Consider the following 19,260-nt stretch of genomic DNA (forward strand, 5'->3'; position numbering starts at 1 on the left):
CCATCTTTCGACACATAATTAAAACGTTTAGAACGCCATTTGACTTTGATCCTTGTTATGTTACTAGTATGTGTTAAATTTATTTAAATATCAAAAAGTGGCGCCATCTACTAGATCAGGCCAAAGGTATAGACAGCATCGTTTCGAGCGATGGCGCCATAACTTTTAGGTATTGCCCGGTAAGATGGCGCCACTTTTTGATATTTAACAAATTGAACACATATCAGTGAAAGAATACGGATCAAAGTCAAATGGCGTTCTAAAAGTTTTAAGTATGTGTCGAAAGATGGCAGTAAATTTACGTTGCTACAAATCCAAATTCTCGTTGTAAGGTAATACCCTCAGATAAAAATATAAAACATAAACTTAATAGTAATAATAATAGTACCCACATGATGGCACCGATAGCTTGCATGTTAATATAGTATTTTATGCGACAGTTGTATAAGAAGGGTCAAAAAAGGCGAGTGGCGTGAGTTATAAAAGTATACGCCACGAGCATTTTTGAACTACTTATACAACGTTGCATACAATACTTTTCCTACGAGTCAACAAAAATAAATCTTAATTTAGGCAAACAAAGCAAAAGTATATAGCCAAGACGCGCGAGCATACCTTGTTACGCGCCCGGCCCGCCCCGGGCCGCGGCCGGCCGGTCGGCGACACCTCCTCGTAACTCATGAGGCCCTGGTACTTGCTACTTGCTAAATTAAATTTTTGGGCAGTTTTTTCTCGATTTTGGCCACCGTAGCCCACGGAAACTAACAAGCAACGCTAAGCGGTTTTCGTAGTCTATGAGTGTTGTTATATTACGGGTGTCACATGCGTGTTTCTGACTTATGAAGTGATTGTTTTTACTATGCAACCAAATGAATATTTTGTAAGTTGTCAGCAATGCACTTAGTTTAAAACTGTATTCGTTTTGATTTTGTTAGGTTGGTAGCCATTAATCGCAGTAACATTATAGCTTATAAAAGCACAAGAGCTTTTATGAGGAATAGACAATATAGACTTTTCTTGAAATCTTTTATGTATGTTCTTATATTCGTGTTAATGAATGTATAAATGACAGATAACAGTAGAGGAGTAGGAAAATATCTTTAAAATTCTGTGTCACAATAAGTGTATTGAAAATGAGTGCATTATTCGCCAATAAACAATATGTTTGACGAAACATATGTTAAAAACAATGTACCAGACTTTATTAAGGAAAAAAAACTCACCCGTTCTTTTAGAGCCCTTACAGGTTCCGGGAGAGGGCGCGGCGGCGCGGGCTCGGGGCCGGGCGCGCGCGCCGGGCCGGCGCCCCCGCCCCCGCCCCCGCCCGCGCCCCCGCCCCCGCCCGCGCCCCCGCCCGCGCCCGCGCCCCCGCCCGGCCCCGCGCCCGGCGCCGAGCCCGCGCCCGCGCGGTGCGCGTGGTTGTGCGTGATCACGAACGACTCCACCAGCACCGGCCGCCGCCCCTGCTCGATGTCGAACAGGTAGATCTGCGCGACGCGAAGGAATGTTCGTCAATAGTACATTGTGCAACGAGGGGGGTAAGTGAAATTTTGGAAGCGAGGATGGTGATTCCCGACAGCCGGAGGCTGGAGGGCATTAAAGACCCGAGGTTGCAATATTCTTAACCCCGGAGTTACACACAATGTTTTTCATCACACTTGCGAAGAAAAAACTAAATTTTAATTAAATACGGTGACATTTCAAACATTCGTCCGCCATATTGTCATTCTTTGACAGGTTAGGCATCGAGGGCACAGACCTATTCGGCATTCAGCCACGATTGAAAATTATGTAAAAATATTTTAAACTGTGCTATTAAATTAATCCAATTAAATATTTTTAAACGTATACAAACATCTTAAATTATTAACGGCAGTATTTTTAAAATAAAACTCATTTACACTACATGGTTTCTATGAATTCGTGACATAATTTAAAAAAAAAGTTATAACTCTCTAGGCAGTTATAGCTTTTTTTTCACAATTCATAACTCCCGCGGGAACAATATAGGCCTTTGTCCTTCAGTACACCTGCTTGAAATAAGATCTTTTTCGAGCAAGTGTGATGAAAAATATCTAAATCATTTATTTTAAGGCAACAAATGCTATAGTATCTTACAGACTAATACACATACAATCAGAAACTAAAAATGTTTTTCGCGAAAAAACAGTAGTTTGCTGCGCCACCTGTGTTAAATAAATGCCGAAATAAATGAACAGCCAAAATGTGAGTTTTTGTGCAAACATTTTGGTTTAGGAAATTATTGAATTAAGATTTTATATACCAAACTATAATTGCGTACTTTTCACGTGTGGGCTCCCAACTCAACTATAAGATTCTTTTCGATACGATGTAGTCAACTATAAAAACATATTACCAATCTCGTGCCGCCGCGCTCCCATAGAAATGACTAAACGCGCGTTTATGTCTTTGGTTCTAAATCTTTGTTTACTAAGATAATTACCTATTTTTATTGATTATTTAAGTTTTAAAGTAAAATAAAAATATTCAAGATTACTCTTAGAAAAAGTATTGTATACAATAGTGATATAATCAAGCTTTTCAATCTCGTACCTTACTTAAGCAACTCAGCAAGCTTCATTGCCTAAACGCGGTACTCGACTGAAAGCCCTCTATTACTCTTAAAGTGGGTAAAGACTCAAGTCTTGATGTCTGCTACAATAAGTACAACAATAAGTACAGACGGCGATAAAAGATCGTTTTGACAGATCTTTTTTTTTTTCGTACCTGTTCTGATCCAAGGTTGACAAGCAACTCGTTGCCGTCGTGACTGAACGCGACGTAGGTCGTCGCTTTCTTGGGGAAGTTGTGCTCGTTCGGCTCGATCGACAGGTGACCTGAGCAACAATGATTCAGTTTTTTTTTATTTATAAAACAAACACTGTAATATACAATAGGATCATATTCCGGTGTAGGATCATGTTATGGTACAATTCATTCGGTGCTGCAGTATGATGTTGGCGTCGGGGTCGCCGGCGCGTGCCGCCCGACTGCACCTGCTGACAGGGACACATGTATGTGGGTACTCACCGGGCGCGTAGTAAGTGACGGCGGCGCGCGGGATGTTGGCGTCGGGGTCGCCGGCGCGTGCCGCCCGACTGCACCTGCTGACAGGGACACATGTATGTGGGTACTCACCGGGCGCGTAGTAAGTGACGGCGGCGCGCGGGATGTTGGCGTCGGGGTCGCCGGCGCGTGCCGCCCGACTGCACCTGCTGACAGGGACACATGTATGTGGGTACTCACCGGGCGCGTAGTAAGTGACGGCGGCGCGCGGGATGTTGGCGTCGGGGTCGCCGGCGCGTGCCGCCCGACTGCACCTGCTGACAGGGACACATGTATGTGGGTACTCACCGGGCGCGTAGTAAGTGACGGCGGCGCGCGGGATGTTGGCGTCGGGGTCGCCGGCGCGTGCCGCCCGACTGCACCTGCTGACAGGGACACATGTATGTGGGTACTCACCGGGCGCGTAGTAAGTGACGGCGGCGCGCGGGATGTTGGCGTCGGGGTCGCCGGCGCGTGCCGCCCGACTGCACCTGCTGACAGGGACACATGTATGTGGGTACTCACCGGGCGCGTAGTAAGTGACGGCGGCGCGCGGGATGTTGGCGTCGGGGTCGCCGGCGCGTGCCGCCCGACTGCACCTGCTGACAGGGACACATGTATGTGGGTACTCACCGGGCGCGTAGTAAGTGACGGCGGCGCGCGGGATGTTGGCGTCGGGGTCGCCGGCGCGTGCCGCCCGACTGCACCTGCTGACAGGGACACATGTATGTGGGTACTCACCGGGCGCGTAGTAAGTGACGGCGGCGCGCGGGATGTTGGCGTCGGGGTCGCCGGCGCGTGCCGCCCGACTGCACCTGCTGACAGGGACACATGTATGTGGGTACTCACCGGGCGCGTAGTAAGTGACGGCGGCGCGCGGGATGTTGGCGTCGGGGTCGCCGGCGCGTGCCGCCCGACTGCACCTGCTGACAGGGACACATGTATGTGGGTACTCACCGGGCGCGTAGTAAGTGACGGCGGCGCGCGGGATGTTGGCGTCGGGGTCGCCGGCGCGTGCCGCCCGACTGCACCTGCTGACAGGGACACATGTATGTGGGTACTCACCGGGCGCGTAGTAAGTGACGGCGGCGCGCGGGATGTTGGCGTCGGGGTCGCCGGCGCGTGCCGCCCGACTGCACCTGCTGACAGGGACACATGTATGTGGGTACTCACCGGGCGCGTAGTAAGTGACGGCGGCGCGCGGGATGTTGGCGTCGGGGTCGCCGGCGCGTGCCGCCCGACTGCACCTGCTGACAGGGACACATGTATGTGGGTACTCACCGGGCGCGTAGTAAGTGACGGCGGCGCGCGGGATGTTGGCGTCGGGGTCGCCGGCGCGTGCCGCCCGACTGCACCTGCTGACAGGGACACATGTATGTGGGTACTCACCGGGCGCGTAGTAAGTGACGGCGGCGCGCGGGATGTTGGCGTCGGGGTCGCCGGCGCGTGCCGCCCGACTGCACCTGCTGACAGGGACACATGTATGTGGGTACTCACCGGGCGCGTAGTAAGTGACGGCGGCGCGCGGGATGTTGGCGTCGGGGTCGCCGGCGCGTGCCGCCCGACTGCACCTGCTGACAGGGACACATGTATGTGGGTACTCACCGGGCGCGTAGTAAGTGACGGCGGCGCGCGGGATGTTGGCGTCGGGGTCGCCGGCGCGTGCCGCCCGACTGCACCTGCTGACAGGGACACATGTATGTGGGTACTCACCGGGCGCGTAGTAAGTGACGGCGGCGCGCGGGATGTTGGCGTCGGGGTCGCCGGCGCGTGCCGCCCGACTGCACCTGCTGACAGGGACACATGTATGTGGGTACTCACCGGGCGCGTAGTAAGTGACGGCGGCGCGCGGGATGTTGGCGTCGGGGTCGCCGGCGCGTGCCGCCCGACTGCACCTGCTGACAGGGACACATGTATGTGGGTACTCACCGGGCGCGTAGTAAGTGACGGCGGCGCGCGGGATGTTGGCGTCGGGGTCGCCGGCGCGTGCCGCCCGACTGCACCTGCTGACAGGGACACATGTATGTGGGTACTCACCGGGCGCGTAGTAAGTGACGGCGGCGCGCGGGATGTTGGCGTCGGGGTCGCCGGCGCGTGCCGCCCGACTGCACCTGCTGACAGGGACACATGTATGTGGGTACTCACCGGGCGCGTAGTAAGTGACGGCGGCGCGCGGGATGTTGGCGTCGGGGTCGCCGGCGCCGGCGCGCGCGCAGCGCACGCTCGCGCGCTCCCACGCCACGCGCGTGCCGCCCGACTGCACCTGCTGACGAACATGACCATCTAATATATACTAAACACAAATAAAATAAAAAATACTTCATACATAAGATAAAATCTAGAAAATGTTCAAAAATGGTTCATTTTTTAAAAATATACTCCAACTTCAACCTTTATTCAGCAAATAGGCCACAAGGGGCACTTTACACGTCAACATATAACTTACATACAAGCAAAAACAAGCACATCAACAATTATAAAATACAATTAACTGAAAATATCAATGCAAACTAAAGTACTATTATTACTTAGATGTATAAAGTCTCTTACTGACGAATAAACAAAAAAACTAAAATAATAATATTCAAACTTTAATATTAACACTTAAAATACATATTTCCTCATTCCACAGACGACATGTGTTGGTCTTATTTAATAATATTTATAAACAAAAATCAATCACATAATATAATCAAATGTAAATCGATACTTAATTAAATCGAATTATACATTGAAATGTAGCAACACTAAGTTACATTATTTTTACTGTGGCAATTCTCATATACCCTCTCTTGAACACGAACAGACCTGTACTTGCTTCCCAGTGTTTACGAAAGATAACTCAATATAATTATCTAATCCGCATATAATCTTTTATTCCACGGCCCTAAAATTACAATAACATGGTACTAGATCCACAAGGCGTTATCTTTTAGAAACACATCCGCACAAAACCGTCGCTTTTACGGGCTGCTTCCGGTATCTCGCAACCAAGTGCTGGAATAATATCCCTCCACCATTAAGATGCCTTAAAACAAAGCAATCGTTTAAGTCTCATTTTAAAATGTACCTTTTAAATAAACAAACTACAGGAATTCCGCACGGGTACTTGGTTGCAGATTACCGAATCTAGTCTGTATGTATACAAACTCTTTATATTATTGTAGGCCGTTTTATACTCGACATCTGATATAATACTATACACCAACACGCACCAGACTTTTACTTAATCCATACTACGACACATTATTATTTTATAGGCAAGCTACTAATTATTTATGTATATATATGTTTTTTTTTGTTACATCGTTAATCTGTTCGTGATCTGGGTTAGCAGAATTATCAGTGCTTCACCCGAAAGAGTGGAGCGTATTACTGAGCCAGAACCCTTTTGTTTTGCTGCAACGCACACAGCACACATAACCTTTTATTGATGCTTTTTGTTCTTTATTTAATTTTTATTTTGGTGTTGCTATTGTTTGTATTATTTTTTGTTTAGATGTGTGTATTGTGGCAAGCGAATAAATGGTTTATCTATCTATCTTTAAAAAAAAACGCTCTTTAGTAACTGAATTAGAAGACCTCTCCAAAAATTATAATTTGATGTTACATATTAATGTACCAACTGGAAAGTCCTCTTGCATAGACCACCTACTTAGTAACATACCGAACACCAAAGCAACCGTGCTGCCACTTCATCTCTCGGATCATGACACAGCACAATTACTAAGTTTCGAAACTTAGATCAAGACTATAAAAATTTATAATAAATTTCCTGCTGACATGAAGGACATGAATGTTCAAATGTTTAAAGTAAAATTATATCAATGGCTCAATAATAATAATTTCTATAGCATAAACGAATACCTTGACTTGAAATAATATATTATAAGTATTATAATTAATGTGAATGCTTGTGTAAGACATTAACTTAATTGTAAATAATAATGGGCGGATACTTGTAATTTATTAACATTGTACATATTTTATTTTTAATTATTATAGCTTTAATTTTTTGTGTATATTTGCATACCAGCTATGGTTAAACATAGAAACCTACCGCCTTTTGTAACACCTATGTAATGATGCATGCATGTTATGTATGGTAATGTTTAAAGCAAATAAAATATTCTTATTCTTAAAAAAACACAGATACAAAAAAAAAAATGATTTAGAGGTGTAAATGTCTCAGAAAGTGTAAAGAGTCAGAACTAAAAGATTATATATATTATCAAATTATCCTTAGAGATGTATTGGGTCTCCAAAGAGTCAAAATTCTGTTTAATTAAAACATTCATTATGATGAAAGAAACATTTGAGAGAAAAATAAATAAATAGAGATGAAAATCACCTTGAACACGTCGCGTATTTTTTGCATATTTTTATAATTTTTTTACGAATATTACATAGAATTATGCAAAACAGAGACAGCAAATTACGGTAAATTATATTGTAAGTAACTCAGCATTAAATAAGCTTTCAATCCATATTATACATGAATAATAAGGGAGCTGTACCCAAAGTAAGTATATAGTCTGTAACTATAGCTCTTTTATCAGTCAAAACCTTATGACTTCACTAAGTAGGTAAGGTAGGTAAAAAAAGGTTTAGTTACGCTCTCTCGGAAGGGTTTCCACGGAAGACTAGCGTCGAGTTCCTAAGTCAGTGGTTCCCAAAGTTAATTGAGCTCCGACCCATCTAACAAAAACTGCCACATTCGGGACCCACCTCCTTGCCGTCTTAAAAAGGCAAGAAAATATCATTGGTAACGCTCAGATCGCCCGATCGGTCGGAATGGCGTCAGGGCCCACTCAATATTCGCTCGCTTGGTTCGCAGTAGGACCCACGCTTTCAAAGTGCTGCGCTGCCAGTTCGTTCCTAGAAAAGCGGCAACGTATTAAATACTAACCTGTAGTTTGCTAAGCTTGATCATCCTAGTGTCATACAGCCGGACATACAAGTCGTTGGCTCCGACGGCGAGCTGGTAAGGTCGGCGTGGGTTGACCGACACGCACTTGGCCTCGGCGTAGCGGCCGAGGTGGTTGAGGAGGTTGACCAGGACGTTGGCGGAGGTGCAGCGGTGGGAGGTGCGGAGGTCGTGTTGCCTGTGGAAAAAGGTTTTTGGTAAAGATTGTGTTAACCTTTTAGGAAAACAACAAACTTCACACAACGTGATTATATGATGTTTATGAGCAAATTCAAATTGCTTGCTTCTGGAATCAATATATGTGTTGGTATCTAATTATGTATAATAATTAAGGCTTTTAATGAAAAAATATCCAATTTTGAAGTCGCAAGGATTGTATGTTTGAAAGTTCAAAATAATTCGAGTTTATATTTAAAAAAATGTGGTGTTGTTGGCAAATGAATCTGCTAGGTACGAAATTAAGATAACTGCTCCCGTACACAAGTACCTTTAACGCCGGTTGCAAAGGTTGTATTTATTAAACGAAGCACAAGTCTTGAAACCAACCTCCGATTTAAGAGCAGTCCATTAAATGCCTCACAGAGACAACCATAGAAACACAGTATATAAGCCCAACATGACGCATATGGTGCGTCACATAACACAAACACTACATGCGGCATATTGACATAAACACTAACAGACAGACGCGCTAACTGATCGTAGTACCAATGGCCGCTATTGCAGAAAAGTTGAGTGGCGATCGAGAACCGAAGGTCATCACAGGAAACTGTTGAATGAAGGCAGTGCAAGACCGGTCATTCAATATGGTCAATATCAAACATTTACTCAGCATATACGCCACAGGGGCACTTTTACATGTCTAATTTTGACAAGCAATAAAAATAACAAAAGCCAATTACAAATATGGAATCCACGAAATATTGAATACTTTATTAGGGATGTATATAGTCTCTAAATGTCGAATAAAACAAAAACCATGATAAAAAAACAGAAACTACACATACTAAAATTCTTCAGAGATATAAAAGTCTCTTAGTGTCAGAGATAATATATAATTCAAAAAAACCATCATTAAATTATCCTTAGAGATGTAAAGGGTCTCCAAGACTTGAATACTTAAATAAAAAGACAAGAAATGAAATCATAAAAGCCTCTAAGTGTCATAGATAATATATAATTTAAAAAAACCATCATTAAATTATTCTTAGAGATGTGAAGGGTCTCCAAGACTTGAATACTTAAATAAAAAGACAAGAAATGAAATCAGATAAACATATAGAACCCAATCTCAATGAAAATTGTCTCACGTTAATGCCACTCAAAAGTAAAGTTACATACTTATAAGATATATAGATATTGTCTGTCTTTGGGTGGTTATAATGATAAAAGCGAAAGATTGAGATATACCTACTAATTGTATTGTGTATATTATTACTTACTTCTTACTAATTGTATGTTACTTTTAATATGTATTTTTGTACAGTAAAGAGTTTACTACTACTTACAGTATGAGGCCATCTTCCCCAGCAGACCAGATTAGATGTGGGTTATGTGGAGCGACAGCCAGTCTTTTCACTCTGCCACAATGGCACGAGCACTCCAAGAGAGGCGCGCCGCCGCATATGCTGCGCGCGCGCACTGTGCCGTCCGCAGCGCATGTCGCTATCAGGTCGGGAGATAGGAACTGTGGGCAAATAGATAGAATAATGCATTGAGAACGCCTATTGGTAGCTTAAACTCGACACTTACGTTTGCCCTGAGAGCCTATTGCTAAGATCAAGAAACTAAATTATCTGAGTGTGCACAACTTTGGGAATATATCAAATTATTTTTATCTAATATTTTGATTTTTGTTTATTAAGTAGTCACACTACTATATATAAATTATAAACTGGAATAGATGTTATATATTAAAGAAAAAGTGACGAAGCCCCCGTGGTGAATGCCGGATTTGAGTGTGATAGACAGGAAGATAGCCAAATTTCTATACACCGCGAACCGCCCTGAACTATAGACCGAGAGCCAGGAACAATTTCCATGACCAATCGCTTCCCGGTTGAAAACTCATGTAGTGGTTAACGGCTAGGTATGATGAACCCTTGTGGACGTCAGCTGCCGCTCCGTTGGTGGGTTGAGGAATGGCAGCCACCAAAACACGTAAAACAAAAAAAAATTGACATCGCCTCCCGTTTGATATTTTGTCAAATGATAGTTCAGATGCTGTTGTTAATTTAAAAAATCGTCAGCCGGTTATATCGCTATACCTTTTATGATAGCAATAACAAATCATGAAACTTTGCATATAGCATTTCATCAGGCGTAAACGTCTGAATCATCAACGGATTACGCAATTTACACATTACGCATACTTTGCCGCACATAAAGTGGTAAGGCGCATATTTTTTACATGTTCATTTTACAGCTGACGGTCATTCCACCGCGATAGAACCGGCTGACAGTTTTTTTAATTTTAAAACAGCATCTAAACTATCATCCGACAAAGTGTCAGCCGGGAGCCGATGACTGACGAAATATGCTCCTGGCCCACGGTCTACTAGGTGTCTCATAATGGCAGGGGATTGTAAGCATTATGACGTTGCACCCACTACTGGTGCGAATTGCCGTTACGAGCGATAAAAAATTGTCTCGCGAGAGTAGTACTTGATCTGAAGACCATAAACCTTTTATCTCTAACCATATATTTTTGAAAATTATCTACAGAGTATTATTTATTAAGATGACGTGAACAAGCCTAGCAATATTTTTTTTTCTAAAACTGTTATTATTTACTTAAAGAATAATTATCTAGTCATTGAATTAATGATTCCTTGATGAGTCAGATAGAAAAGTCCATATTGTGTACCTACTTTTAATATGTGATAAACAAACAGGTATTTCTATAACAAATACCAGTCTTAACAATTACTTATACATTGTTGTTTTTTTTTTATTCGTGATAAATAAAATACATTTTATAAAATCTATAACACTCGTCAAACTGACGTTTGATGGCGATATACACTCATTTTTTTATACTAATAACATAACCTAATTAAATCTAACAATTTTACAGTTGTTTCCTTATTTGTTTCCTTTTCTTGAACAATTGTGCTCTATGATTACTTCTGTTTTTAAAATTGATAGCTGGTTTGGTTTACATACACATGATTTTCTACTGATCTATTATTCAACCAATAATTTTAATTTGCATTTTTAGAATAGTCTAATTACTCTAATTTAGTGTTTGCTAAGGAATTAATAGGGTTAAAGTCATGAGTCTAAAAATTGTCAGATAATGTCAATTTTTACTTAGTATTTTACCATACTCACTTCTGCCTATAGACATTACTTAGCTCTACTGAGTAATTGAGTATGGTTCCAAATCATTATTGATGTCCATCATAAGTGTGCTATTTTCAATCAAAAGGGTACTTATTGTCAGTTGTCAATAAGGCGCTATTTCCATGTAGCTTCTATTTGAAATCAACCTTATCAACAACTAACAATGTGGTACCTTGTGATTGAAAATGTCACAAACAGTAAATTCCACGCCAGACTCCAATTAGGGGTTCAAGCATGAGGGAGTAGCAGACAGACAGACTAACAGAGTTACTTTCGCATTTGGGAGAATCAACTTTTTAGCGTCACTCGTTGCCATGGTTACGATTAGTTGTCCAGGGGACAAAAGTTCATTGAAATACTGATTTTATGGTACTTAAATGTATCAAACTTGCGTTTTTGTGGTCGTTATAACCAATGTCCATAATGGGCCCCCTACTAAGCATGTTAATAGAACGGCATACAACGTCTCTTCAAACAAACTGTGCCCCTGTTGTCCCTTGGACAACGGGACAGGATAACAAAACAAAAAAAGTTGATTCACCCATTTACAAAATTATTAGAGTGAATAGGGATAAAAGTAACTTAACACCATTATAAACATATTGTAAATAAACTCTTTTTTGTATTTGCAAACAACTAAACACTTTTAGAGTGCCTATAATTTTTATAACAATAATAATATTAATCCCAAATGACGTATTTTACTACAGGTCTTAACTGATAGGTTTATGAGTAAGCATTGATAGCCCTATTATTATTGTACAATGCTCAGATGTACGACCCGTACAATTATCTTGCCATGTCAAGGTCACGACACACAAACAAACATTGTGAAAGTATAAAGTGAACGCTCAACATTGCTTTAAATGCATGCTAATTATATTGTTCAGTATGTCTATTATCACATGCATTCAGAGTACTAAGGATGAGGCTACACACAACACAACAGAAAACTAATAATTTTATTAAAATATTGAATTTGGGTATGGTCTCTGCAATTCATGCAAAAGACACCGGTTTGACCCCAGCCTTGGTTTTAATTGATATAAAATCAGGATGATTATATATTACATTATAGGACATTATTACACAAATTGACTAAGTCCCACAGTGAGCTCAATAAGGCTTGTGTTGTGGGTACTTAAATACATAGAAAACACCCTTGACTCCACAACTCCTGACAAATATCATCACAAAAATAAACAGAGATGTGACTTATTTGAAATACTTGTATTTAAAATACAAATACAAAATGCAAAATACCTATTTTGTATTAAATACCTTTTTAATAAAACTATTTTGTATTCTATAGCAACTCTCTAATTTGGAACTGTTGAATCTGTTTAGTAACATCGCACATGACCACGAGCACAGTGAGTGGTAAAAAAGTGGAATCTTGAGCGTTGCAAGGGATTCAAGGCATGAGAGGTGAAAAAACTTTTCTGCCATGGTGAAACACAAACATTTTCACCACGCCAACAAGAGTCTACTACTACACCAACAGTAGACTAAAGAGATTAAAGAGGAGACTAGCTGTAAAACATTACAAATACAATAAAAAGTTATTTGTCATTAAAAACATCAACTTACTACCTCCATTCAACATGAAGAAACAATTCAACATTTTCACTCTAGAGGACTCAACACACTATTTTCAAAGAATAAAGAAAGCCTTTCCGACTCGGTAATTCCGAGTAGGTACTTATAGAAAAGCATTTGTATTTTGAAAATACCAATTTTCTATTTATTATTTTAAATATAAATTTTAAAACTATTTTGTATCTTGCATTTGAAATAGTATAAGAAGGAAGTATCTGTATTTTGTATTTAAATACTTTTTATAAACTATTCTCCCCATCTTTGCAAATAAATGCTCTTACCAAACCCGAACCCCAACCTGGGACCATTGGCTTCATAGGCAGGGTCACTACCCACTAGGCCAGACCAGTTGTCATATTGGATTGGATAGTAAATAGGCAAACTGAATTGTCATTTTGAAATTTAGGCCATAAAACAAGGTGTGTCGGGTGTTTCCCTTCAGATTAGCTAATTTAGTTTCAGTTATTGGTATCTTTATTTCAGATCAGAGTATACTAATGGCAGTAGAGTAACAGTAGTTTTTTTTTTGCATCCAAAGTAATTATTTGGACAGTACTAAAATAATCTGTGCCAGGGTTTAATCAATTGATGAAAATTGAAGCAGAGATAATTCTCAACACCCTGCCTGCATATTCATTTTTATCACAGACTATACTGAACAATGCAGAATGGAATGGTGCACAAAATAAAGATCTCATGTGGTCACTACCCTCAGTCATGAGGAAAGTAGGAAGAAAAAGATACTGAACACAAGACTTATAATTATTGTTAATTAAATAGTAATATAGCATGATTACTGAGAACTTAATTAATATAAATGAATGATCACAACATCATAATGTGAATTAAATTATATAGAATAGACCTATTTTATAACAGCACAAAATTATACCTCTCCTTTTAAAGAATAGACCAGATATAATTTTACAATAAACTATACACAAATTTTACTAGCAAATATTAACTAACACAGTCATTCTATGGGTGACATTTTCATAACAACATGCCTATACTGCCAAAGAACCTTCAGCTTACCTTGACTGAAAAGATGTTCCCTGTGTGTCCTGTGGCTATGTTGTGGAGCTGCTTGTAGCGGTACGGGTCCCACAGAATGACGTGCAGGTCATCGGATGCCGACGCCAAAACACTAAGAGTAAAGTGGCAAAGGTCAACTATTGTAGAAAATAAAGGTAGTAGTCGCGTAAATATGGATTTGGAGTTCACTTACGATCCATCATAATTCCATTCCAAGCAGTTTACGCAGCCCATATGCCCGTTTAACTCTGTTTCCAAGCCTAAACGGTCGATCATACTTCGGGTCACCGTTAGACGGTTCTGGAACTGCCGGTCCACGTAACCGCGTTCCCGGGCCGCCAGCAGCCCCACCGTGCCCTTAGCCCAAGCGGGCTCCTCTCGCCTACCCATGGCTTGCAAATTTGCACTCAATATGTCTGATAAATCATCACAATCAGACGTAAACTATAAACTAACTGCGGCTCGATCTATTTATAGTGCACTCTGTTTCACCCCTCATTTCCTAGATTCTCACTAGAAACGTAGGACAACAAAGTTCTATTTAGAACTCTATTTTCAAATAACAAACAAATTGATGAACAAAAAGCTTTTTTGTGATGGAGAGATAAATTCTATAGAAAATAAAAACAGAGCTGTCAAACAGCTGTCGTCCATTGAAGAAAAAAAAATGTTTATGGCATAAAAGTCAAGCTTACACGACAATACCAACAATGGAACCCTTGTTTACCACACTATACGGAACCCTTTTGTAGCTCAAAATACAAGTATCCACGGCTTAAATTCTAATGACCTAATATATTTGTAAAAAAAATAATATGTCAATGTCAGTCAATAATAAATAAAGTGTAGTGACGGAATTGTTTGGTTTTGTGCTTTAATTAAAAATTTCCTTCTGTTAGTCAGTAAAATCTCCTATAAAGTGATATATCCTTAATCCTACAAAAACCTTTATTGCTAATTCTTTGCGACAAGTAAGTTTTTACTTACTATACATGCAATATTCATTCGAAACAAAACGTAACCTTATTACTTATTTTTCAGCAAAGTAATCAAAAATGGGTGAACGCAAGGGCCAGAATCTTTACTATCCCCCCGACTACGATCCAAAAGTCGGGGGTTTGAACAAATTCCTGGGCACCCACGCTTTGAGAGAGCGGGCAAGGAAACTCCACATGGGTATCCTTATAATTCGTTTTGAAATGCCATATAACATCTGGTGTGACGGCTGCAACAACCACATCGGCATGGGCGTGCGGTACAACGCAGAGAAGACCAAGATTGGCATGTATTACACCACTCCGGTGTATCAGTTTAGAATGAAGTGCCATCTGTGTGACAACCATTTTGAAATCAAAACAGATCCTGGGGTAAGTATTGCTTAATCAGGTCATAAGTTCTGTCAAAATGTTTTGACTGATAAAAAACAGATCCCATATTATTCATATATATGGATAGAAAGCTTATTTAATGCTGAATTATGTACAATATAATTTCACGTAATTTGCTATCTCAGTCTTGCATAATTCTATATAATATTGGGAAAAATGTTATTAAAAAACATGCAAAAAATATGCGACCTGTTCAAGGTGATTTTGGTCCCTATTTATTTATTTTTCTTTTTTAAATCCTACATAAATCAAAATCTTTAAATTTATTATTTATTTAGCCTAATCCATTTTCTTCCAGAATCTGGACTATGTGATTGTATCAGGAGCAAGACGGCAGGAGAACAGATGGGACCCCACAGAGAATGGCCAAATTGTCCCGGAGACAAAGGAGACACAGAAGAAGCTTTTTGATGATGCTATGTTCCGCTTGGAACACAAAACAGGTATAAACTGCTGTCTGCTCATTTTTCATGGTCAACTTTTTAGTCAAATTTAATAATCTTATTCAGAAGTATGCTCCAGTAAGTTCAATAGTTCGTATATAATATAATGATTTGTTTATTAGTGACCCTGCCTGCAAAGGCCCTGGGCTTATACCTAAGTCGGACATTTATTTGGGTGAATAAACTCTTTCTTGACTCTCATTGCCTGTTTGCATTATCCTGGGACAGTGACTCATTTTATTTTTCAAAAAAAAGAAGGACCAATAGAGTCCCGTTTTAGTAATTAGTAAATATTATTTAATTTTCAATGATTATATTTATGTAAGGTTGACAAATTCTTGATTTATAGGAGATGAAGATGCAGCTAAACAGGACAAGCCGAGGCTTGGCCGCCTGGTCGGCAGGAACGAGTCTGTGTGGAAGGATGACTACGAAGCTAACTGCTCACTCAGGAGGAATTTTAGAGTAATTGTTACTTATTTTACTATACATGGTGGGAACACAAATTTGAATATAATTTTTTTTGTACCAAATTTAACAAAAAGTCATATAACATTTTTTGCTTATCCGTATTTTATCTTCCTTATTGAAGCTTTGTTGGGCTTTTTTTAATTGTTGTTTCTGCAATTAAATAAGCATTAGAATCGAAATTGGTTTTCTGAAAAGTAAAGTAAAAGTAAAAATTGCTAAACTTATTCTTAAGTATAAGAACTACATATTGAAAAATGAAAACAACCAAAACAAAAGATATTGAAAAATCGATCTTGAATACTCATTGGTTTCCATTAAAATATGAATTTATTTTATACACACTGCATCTATCTTCCTGACGACCGACGTCTGACTTAATAAAGTTCTAATTTTTTGTCAATTCGACAGAGTTTATTTGAAGCTGGCAAATTTTGAAACCCAGTCATCAGGCAGCTATTCAATTCAATTCACTTATTTATTTGTATCGAATCTAGGGAAATCCATATAGTGTTAGTACAGTACAAAAAATCTTAAAATTAATTGGCGTTAGTGACTTATTAAAGTTATTTGTAAATTCTATATTTACAAATAACTTACATATGGTACATTAAGACAACACAAAAAGTAGTATAATAAAATAAAGTCTAGGCAATCTAGATGCACCATTTCTCAGCATCTGTTGCTGCTATATCTAGATCTTTTATTACGAGAAAAAAAATACGCCTACCTTTAAATTTTTTTTTTACAACTTAATAAAGTAACAATAATTTATTTTATATTTTTATAGAAACGCCGAAAAGAACTCGAAGAATCCGCAGTCAACGACAGCCTACTCCTCGCCAGATCGTCTCTGGACATCAACCTTCTACCAGAATCAGAAGAAGACCGTCACATGGCGACCCTGCTCTCCCTTCGACCTTCAAAAAGTATAGAAGAGAAACAAACCTCAACAAGAAGTAAAATACTCAACAGTCCCGCTTTACCAAGCTCTAGTGGGCTGCTAACTAGTTTTGGAGGGTTGAAGAAAGAAGAATCTTTGAGTAAGAATGCCAGTTTTACTAGAAATGCTCTGGGGATTATGATTAAAAAAAAGAAGATTGAAAATAATGTTGTCGAGAAAGAAGTTGAAAATAGTGATGATAACGGGATATTAATTACTAAAGAACAGAAAGATACTGAAGTGGTATCAAAAGAAAACAATGTTATAAAAAACGTATTTAGCAAAGATGAGACTTTAGTGAAAGAAAAAATAGGCGATAAACTTGATCTTGCAAAAGGAGAAATTAATGCCAAAAATCAGATTATAAATAAGAGTGAAGAGTTAAATGATGTTAATTGTAAAATATTTAAAGATAGGGAAGAAAGTGAGTTTAAAGTTGGACATGGAGATGATAAACGCATTTTAGATGATGTAAAAGATGTGAAAGTATCTTTGGTGGGTGATTATAGTTCTAGTGGTGATGGTGACTCAGATTGAAACAAAACCTCCGATCCAATTTATAAAGATATATTATTATAGACAGTTGTATGTTTATATTTAAAATGCTTTAATGTGACAAATTGCCATCATATATAGTTCGTTTTTTTAGCATTAGATTTTTCTTTACCTTACCTTTTTAGCTAATCTTGACATGTCTATTTATTGATAAACGCTTTTTTAATATCAGTAACTATTACTTATGACAGCAAAAGAATGTAAATGTTCGTATATGATTTATAATTGTTAAATATTTGCCGTGACTTATTTTTGTAAAGTGTTTTTCGATAAAAAAGACACGTCAAAATCGCTTACCTTTCGTTCTAATCCTAAAAACGGGCTATAATAAGTATTATGCTGCATTAATAAAAGTATCCCCGCTACCAAAAAAAGTTTTTATATGCCTTAGAAGACTCATATTTCAAACAAAGTTTTATAATATGCTACTATGAGTTCATAGTTGATAGTGTAAAATTAAGTAAGTATGCATTTAGCTATATATTATTTGGTAACTGCTACCAAAGAGAATTTGAAATAGAGGTGTATTGTCAAAGAAAACTTTGTAGCGACGTAATTTTACTACCATCTTTCGATACATAATTGAAACTTTTAGAACCATTTGACTTTGATCCTTATAGGGAGAGTGCATGAACTGTAGGAGGCAGCACAGGAGCCGTCAAATTTTTGGCGCGAGGCGTAAAATCTGATGTTTATTGTTCCGATGTAGCCCACAAGATGGCAGAACCTACTATGCACAAGAAACACGTGACGTGTAAATGTACATGTTTATAGTTTCGATTCAGGCCACAAGATGGCAGACCCTCCAACGCGCACGGTCCCTATTCTTTCACTGATATGTGTTCAATTTGTTAAATATCAAAAAGTGGCGTCATCTAATAGATCAGAGGCCAAAGGTGCTTTACCTTTGCATCGCATCGTTTCGAGCGATGGCGCCATAACCTTTAGGTAGTGCCCCGTGAGATGGCGCCACTTTTTGATATTTAACAAATTCAACACATATCAGTGCAAGTATAACGATCAAAGTCAAATGGCGTTCTAAAAGTTTTAATTATGTGTCGAAAGATGGCAGTAAAATTACGTCGCTACAAAGTTTTCTTTGACAATACACCTATATTTCAAATTTTCTTAGCTGCTACTTACCATGTATAACATTGAATATACAATGTAATATATAAAAAAATAAAACAAGTTGTATTTATCACATCTTTATTTAATGACCTTTTATAAAACATTTATTCCACCGGTCCATAGCTTACAACTAGAAACAACAAGAATATAAACTTAGGTATACTAAATCAGGAACCGAGTACTAGTACAGTGCATAACACAGCTTCGTTACAGTACCCCTTCCCACGATGTAATAATAATTTAATACAGAAATTAATTCCATAAAACATTACATTATAATAACAATAGAAAAGATCAAAGAAAAAATGGCCGTTTCAGCTTGGGCGAAATGCCTTCCATGTCTGTCTGACCGTTCTCTAC

At 39.5% G+C, this 19,260-nt stretch overlaps 2 protein-coding genes across 2 annotated transcripts in view; one reads left to right on the forward strand and one right to left on the reverse strand.

Moving 5' to 3' along the window:
* Positions 1 to 14,685, reverse strand: part of LOC133522586 (WD and tetratricopeptide repeats protein 1) — a 32,435-nt gene extending 17,750 nt beyond the window's left edge. The window contains exons 1-8 of the mRNA XM_061857934.1: positions 14,166 to 14,685; positions 13,973 to 14,084; positions 9,502 to 9,680; positions 7,976 to 8,171; positions 5,212 to 5,332; positions 2,749 to 2,858; positions 1,365 to 1,487; positions 1,224 to 1,274 (exon numbers count right to left, since the gene is read on the reverse strand). Coding sequence (XP_061713918.1) covers positions 1,224 to 1,274; positions 1,365 to 1,487; positions 2,749 to 2,858; positions 5,212 to 5,332; positions 7,976 to 8,171; positions 9,502 to 9,680; positions 13,973 to 14,084; positions 14,166 to 14,362 — 1,089 coding nt within the window. The 5' untranslated portion in view covers positions 14,363 to 14,685. The remainder of the gene's footprint in view (positions 1 to 1,223; positions 1,275 to 1,364; positions 1,488 to 2,748; positions 2,859 to 5,211; positions 5,333 to 7,975; positions 8,172 to 9,501; positions 9,681 to 13,972; positions 14,085 to 14,165) is intronic.
* Positions 14,686 to 14,755: 70 nt separating this feature from the next.
* On the forward strand, positions 14,756 to 18,973 carry LOC133522585 (coiled-coil domain-containing protein 130 homolog). Its single transcript, XM_061857932.1, has 5 exons — positions 14,756 to 14,943; positions 15,014 to 15,339; positions 15,659 to 15,803; positions 16,153 to 16,268; positions 17,062 to 18,973. Exons 2-5 carry the CDS (start codon positions 15,028 to 15,030, stop codon positions 17,749 to 17,751), a joined length of 1,263 nt encoding a protein of 420 aa, XP_061713916.1. The 5' UTR covers positions 14,756 to 14,943; positions 15,014 to 15,027; the 3' UTR covers positions 17,752 to 18,973.
* Positions 18,974 to 19,260: the final 287 nt, after the last annotated feature.

The sequence above is a fragment of the Cydia pomonella genome, chromosome 11, assembly GCF_033807575.1.
Source record: "Cydia pomonella isolate Wapato2018A chromosome 11, ilCydPomo1, whole genome shotgun sequence".
Classification (NCBI taxonomy): Eukaryota; Metazoa; Arthropoda; class Insecta; order Lepidoptera; family Tortricidae; genus Cydia; species Cydia pomonella.

Coding starts and splice junctions, on each gene's coding strand:
- LOC133522585 (XM_061857932.1), top strand. CDS start 15,028: ATGGGTGAACGCAAGGGCCAGAATCTTTACTATCCCCCCGACTACGAT. Junction 15,340..15,658: donor AAATCAAAACAGATCCTGGG/GTAAGTATTGCT, acceptor ATTTTCTTCCAG/AATCTGGACTATGTGATTGT. Junction 16,269..17,061: donor CACTCAGGAGGAATTTTAGA/GTAATTGTTACT, acceptor ATATTTTTATAG/AAACGCCGAAAAGAACTCGA.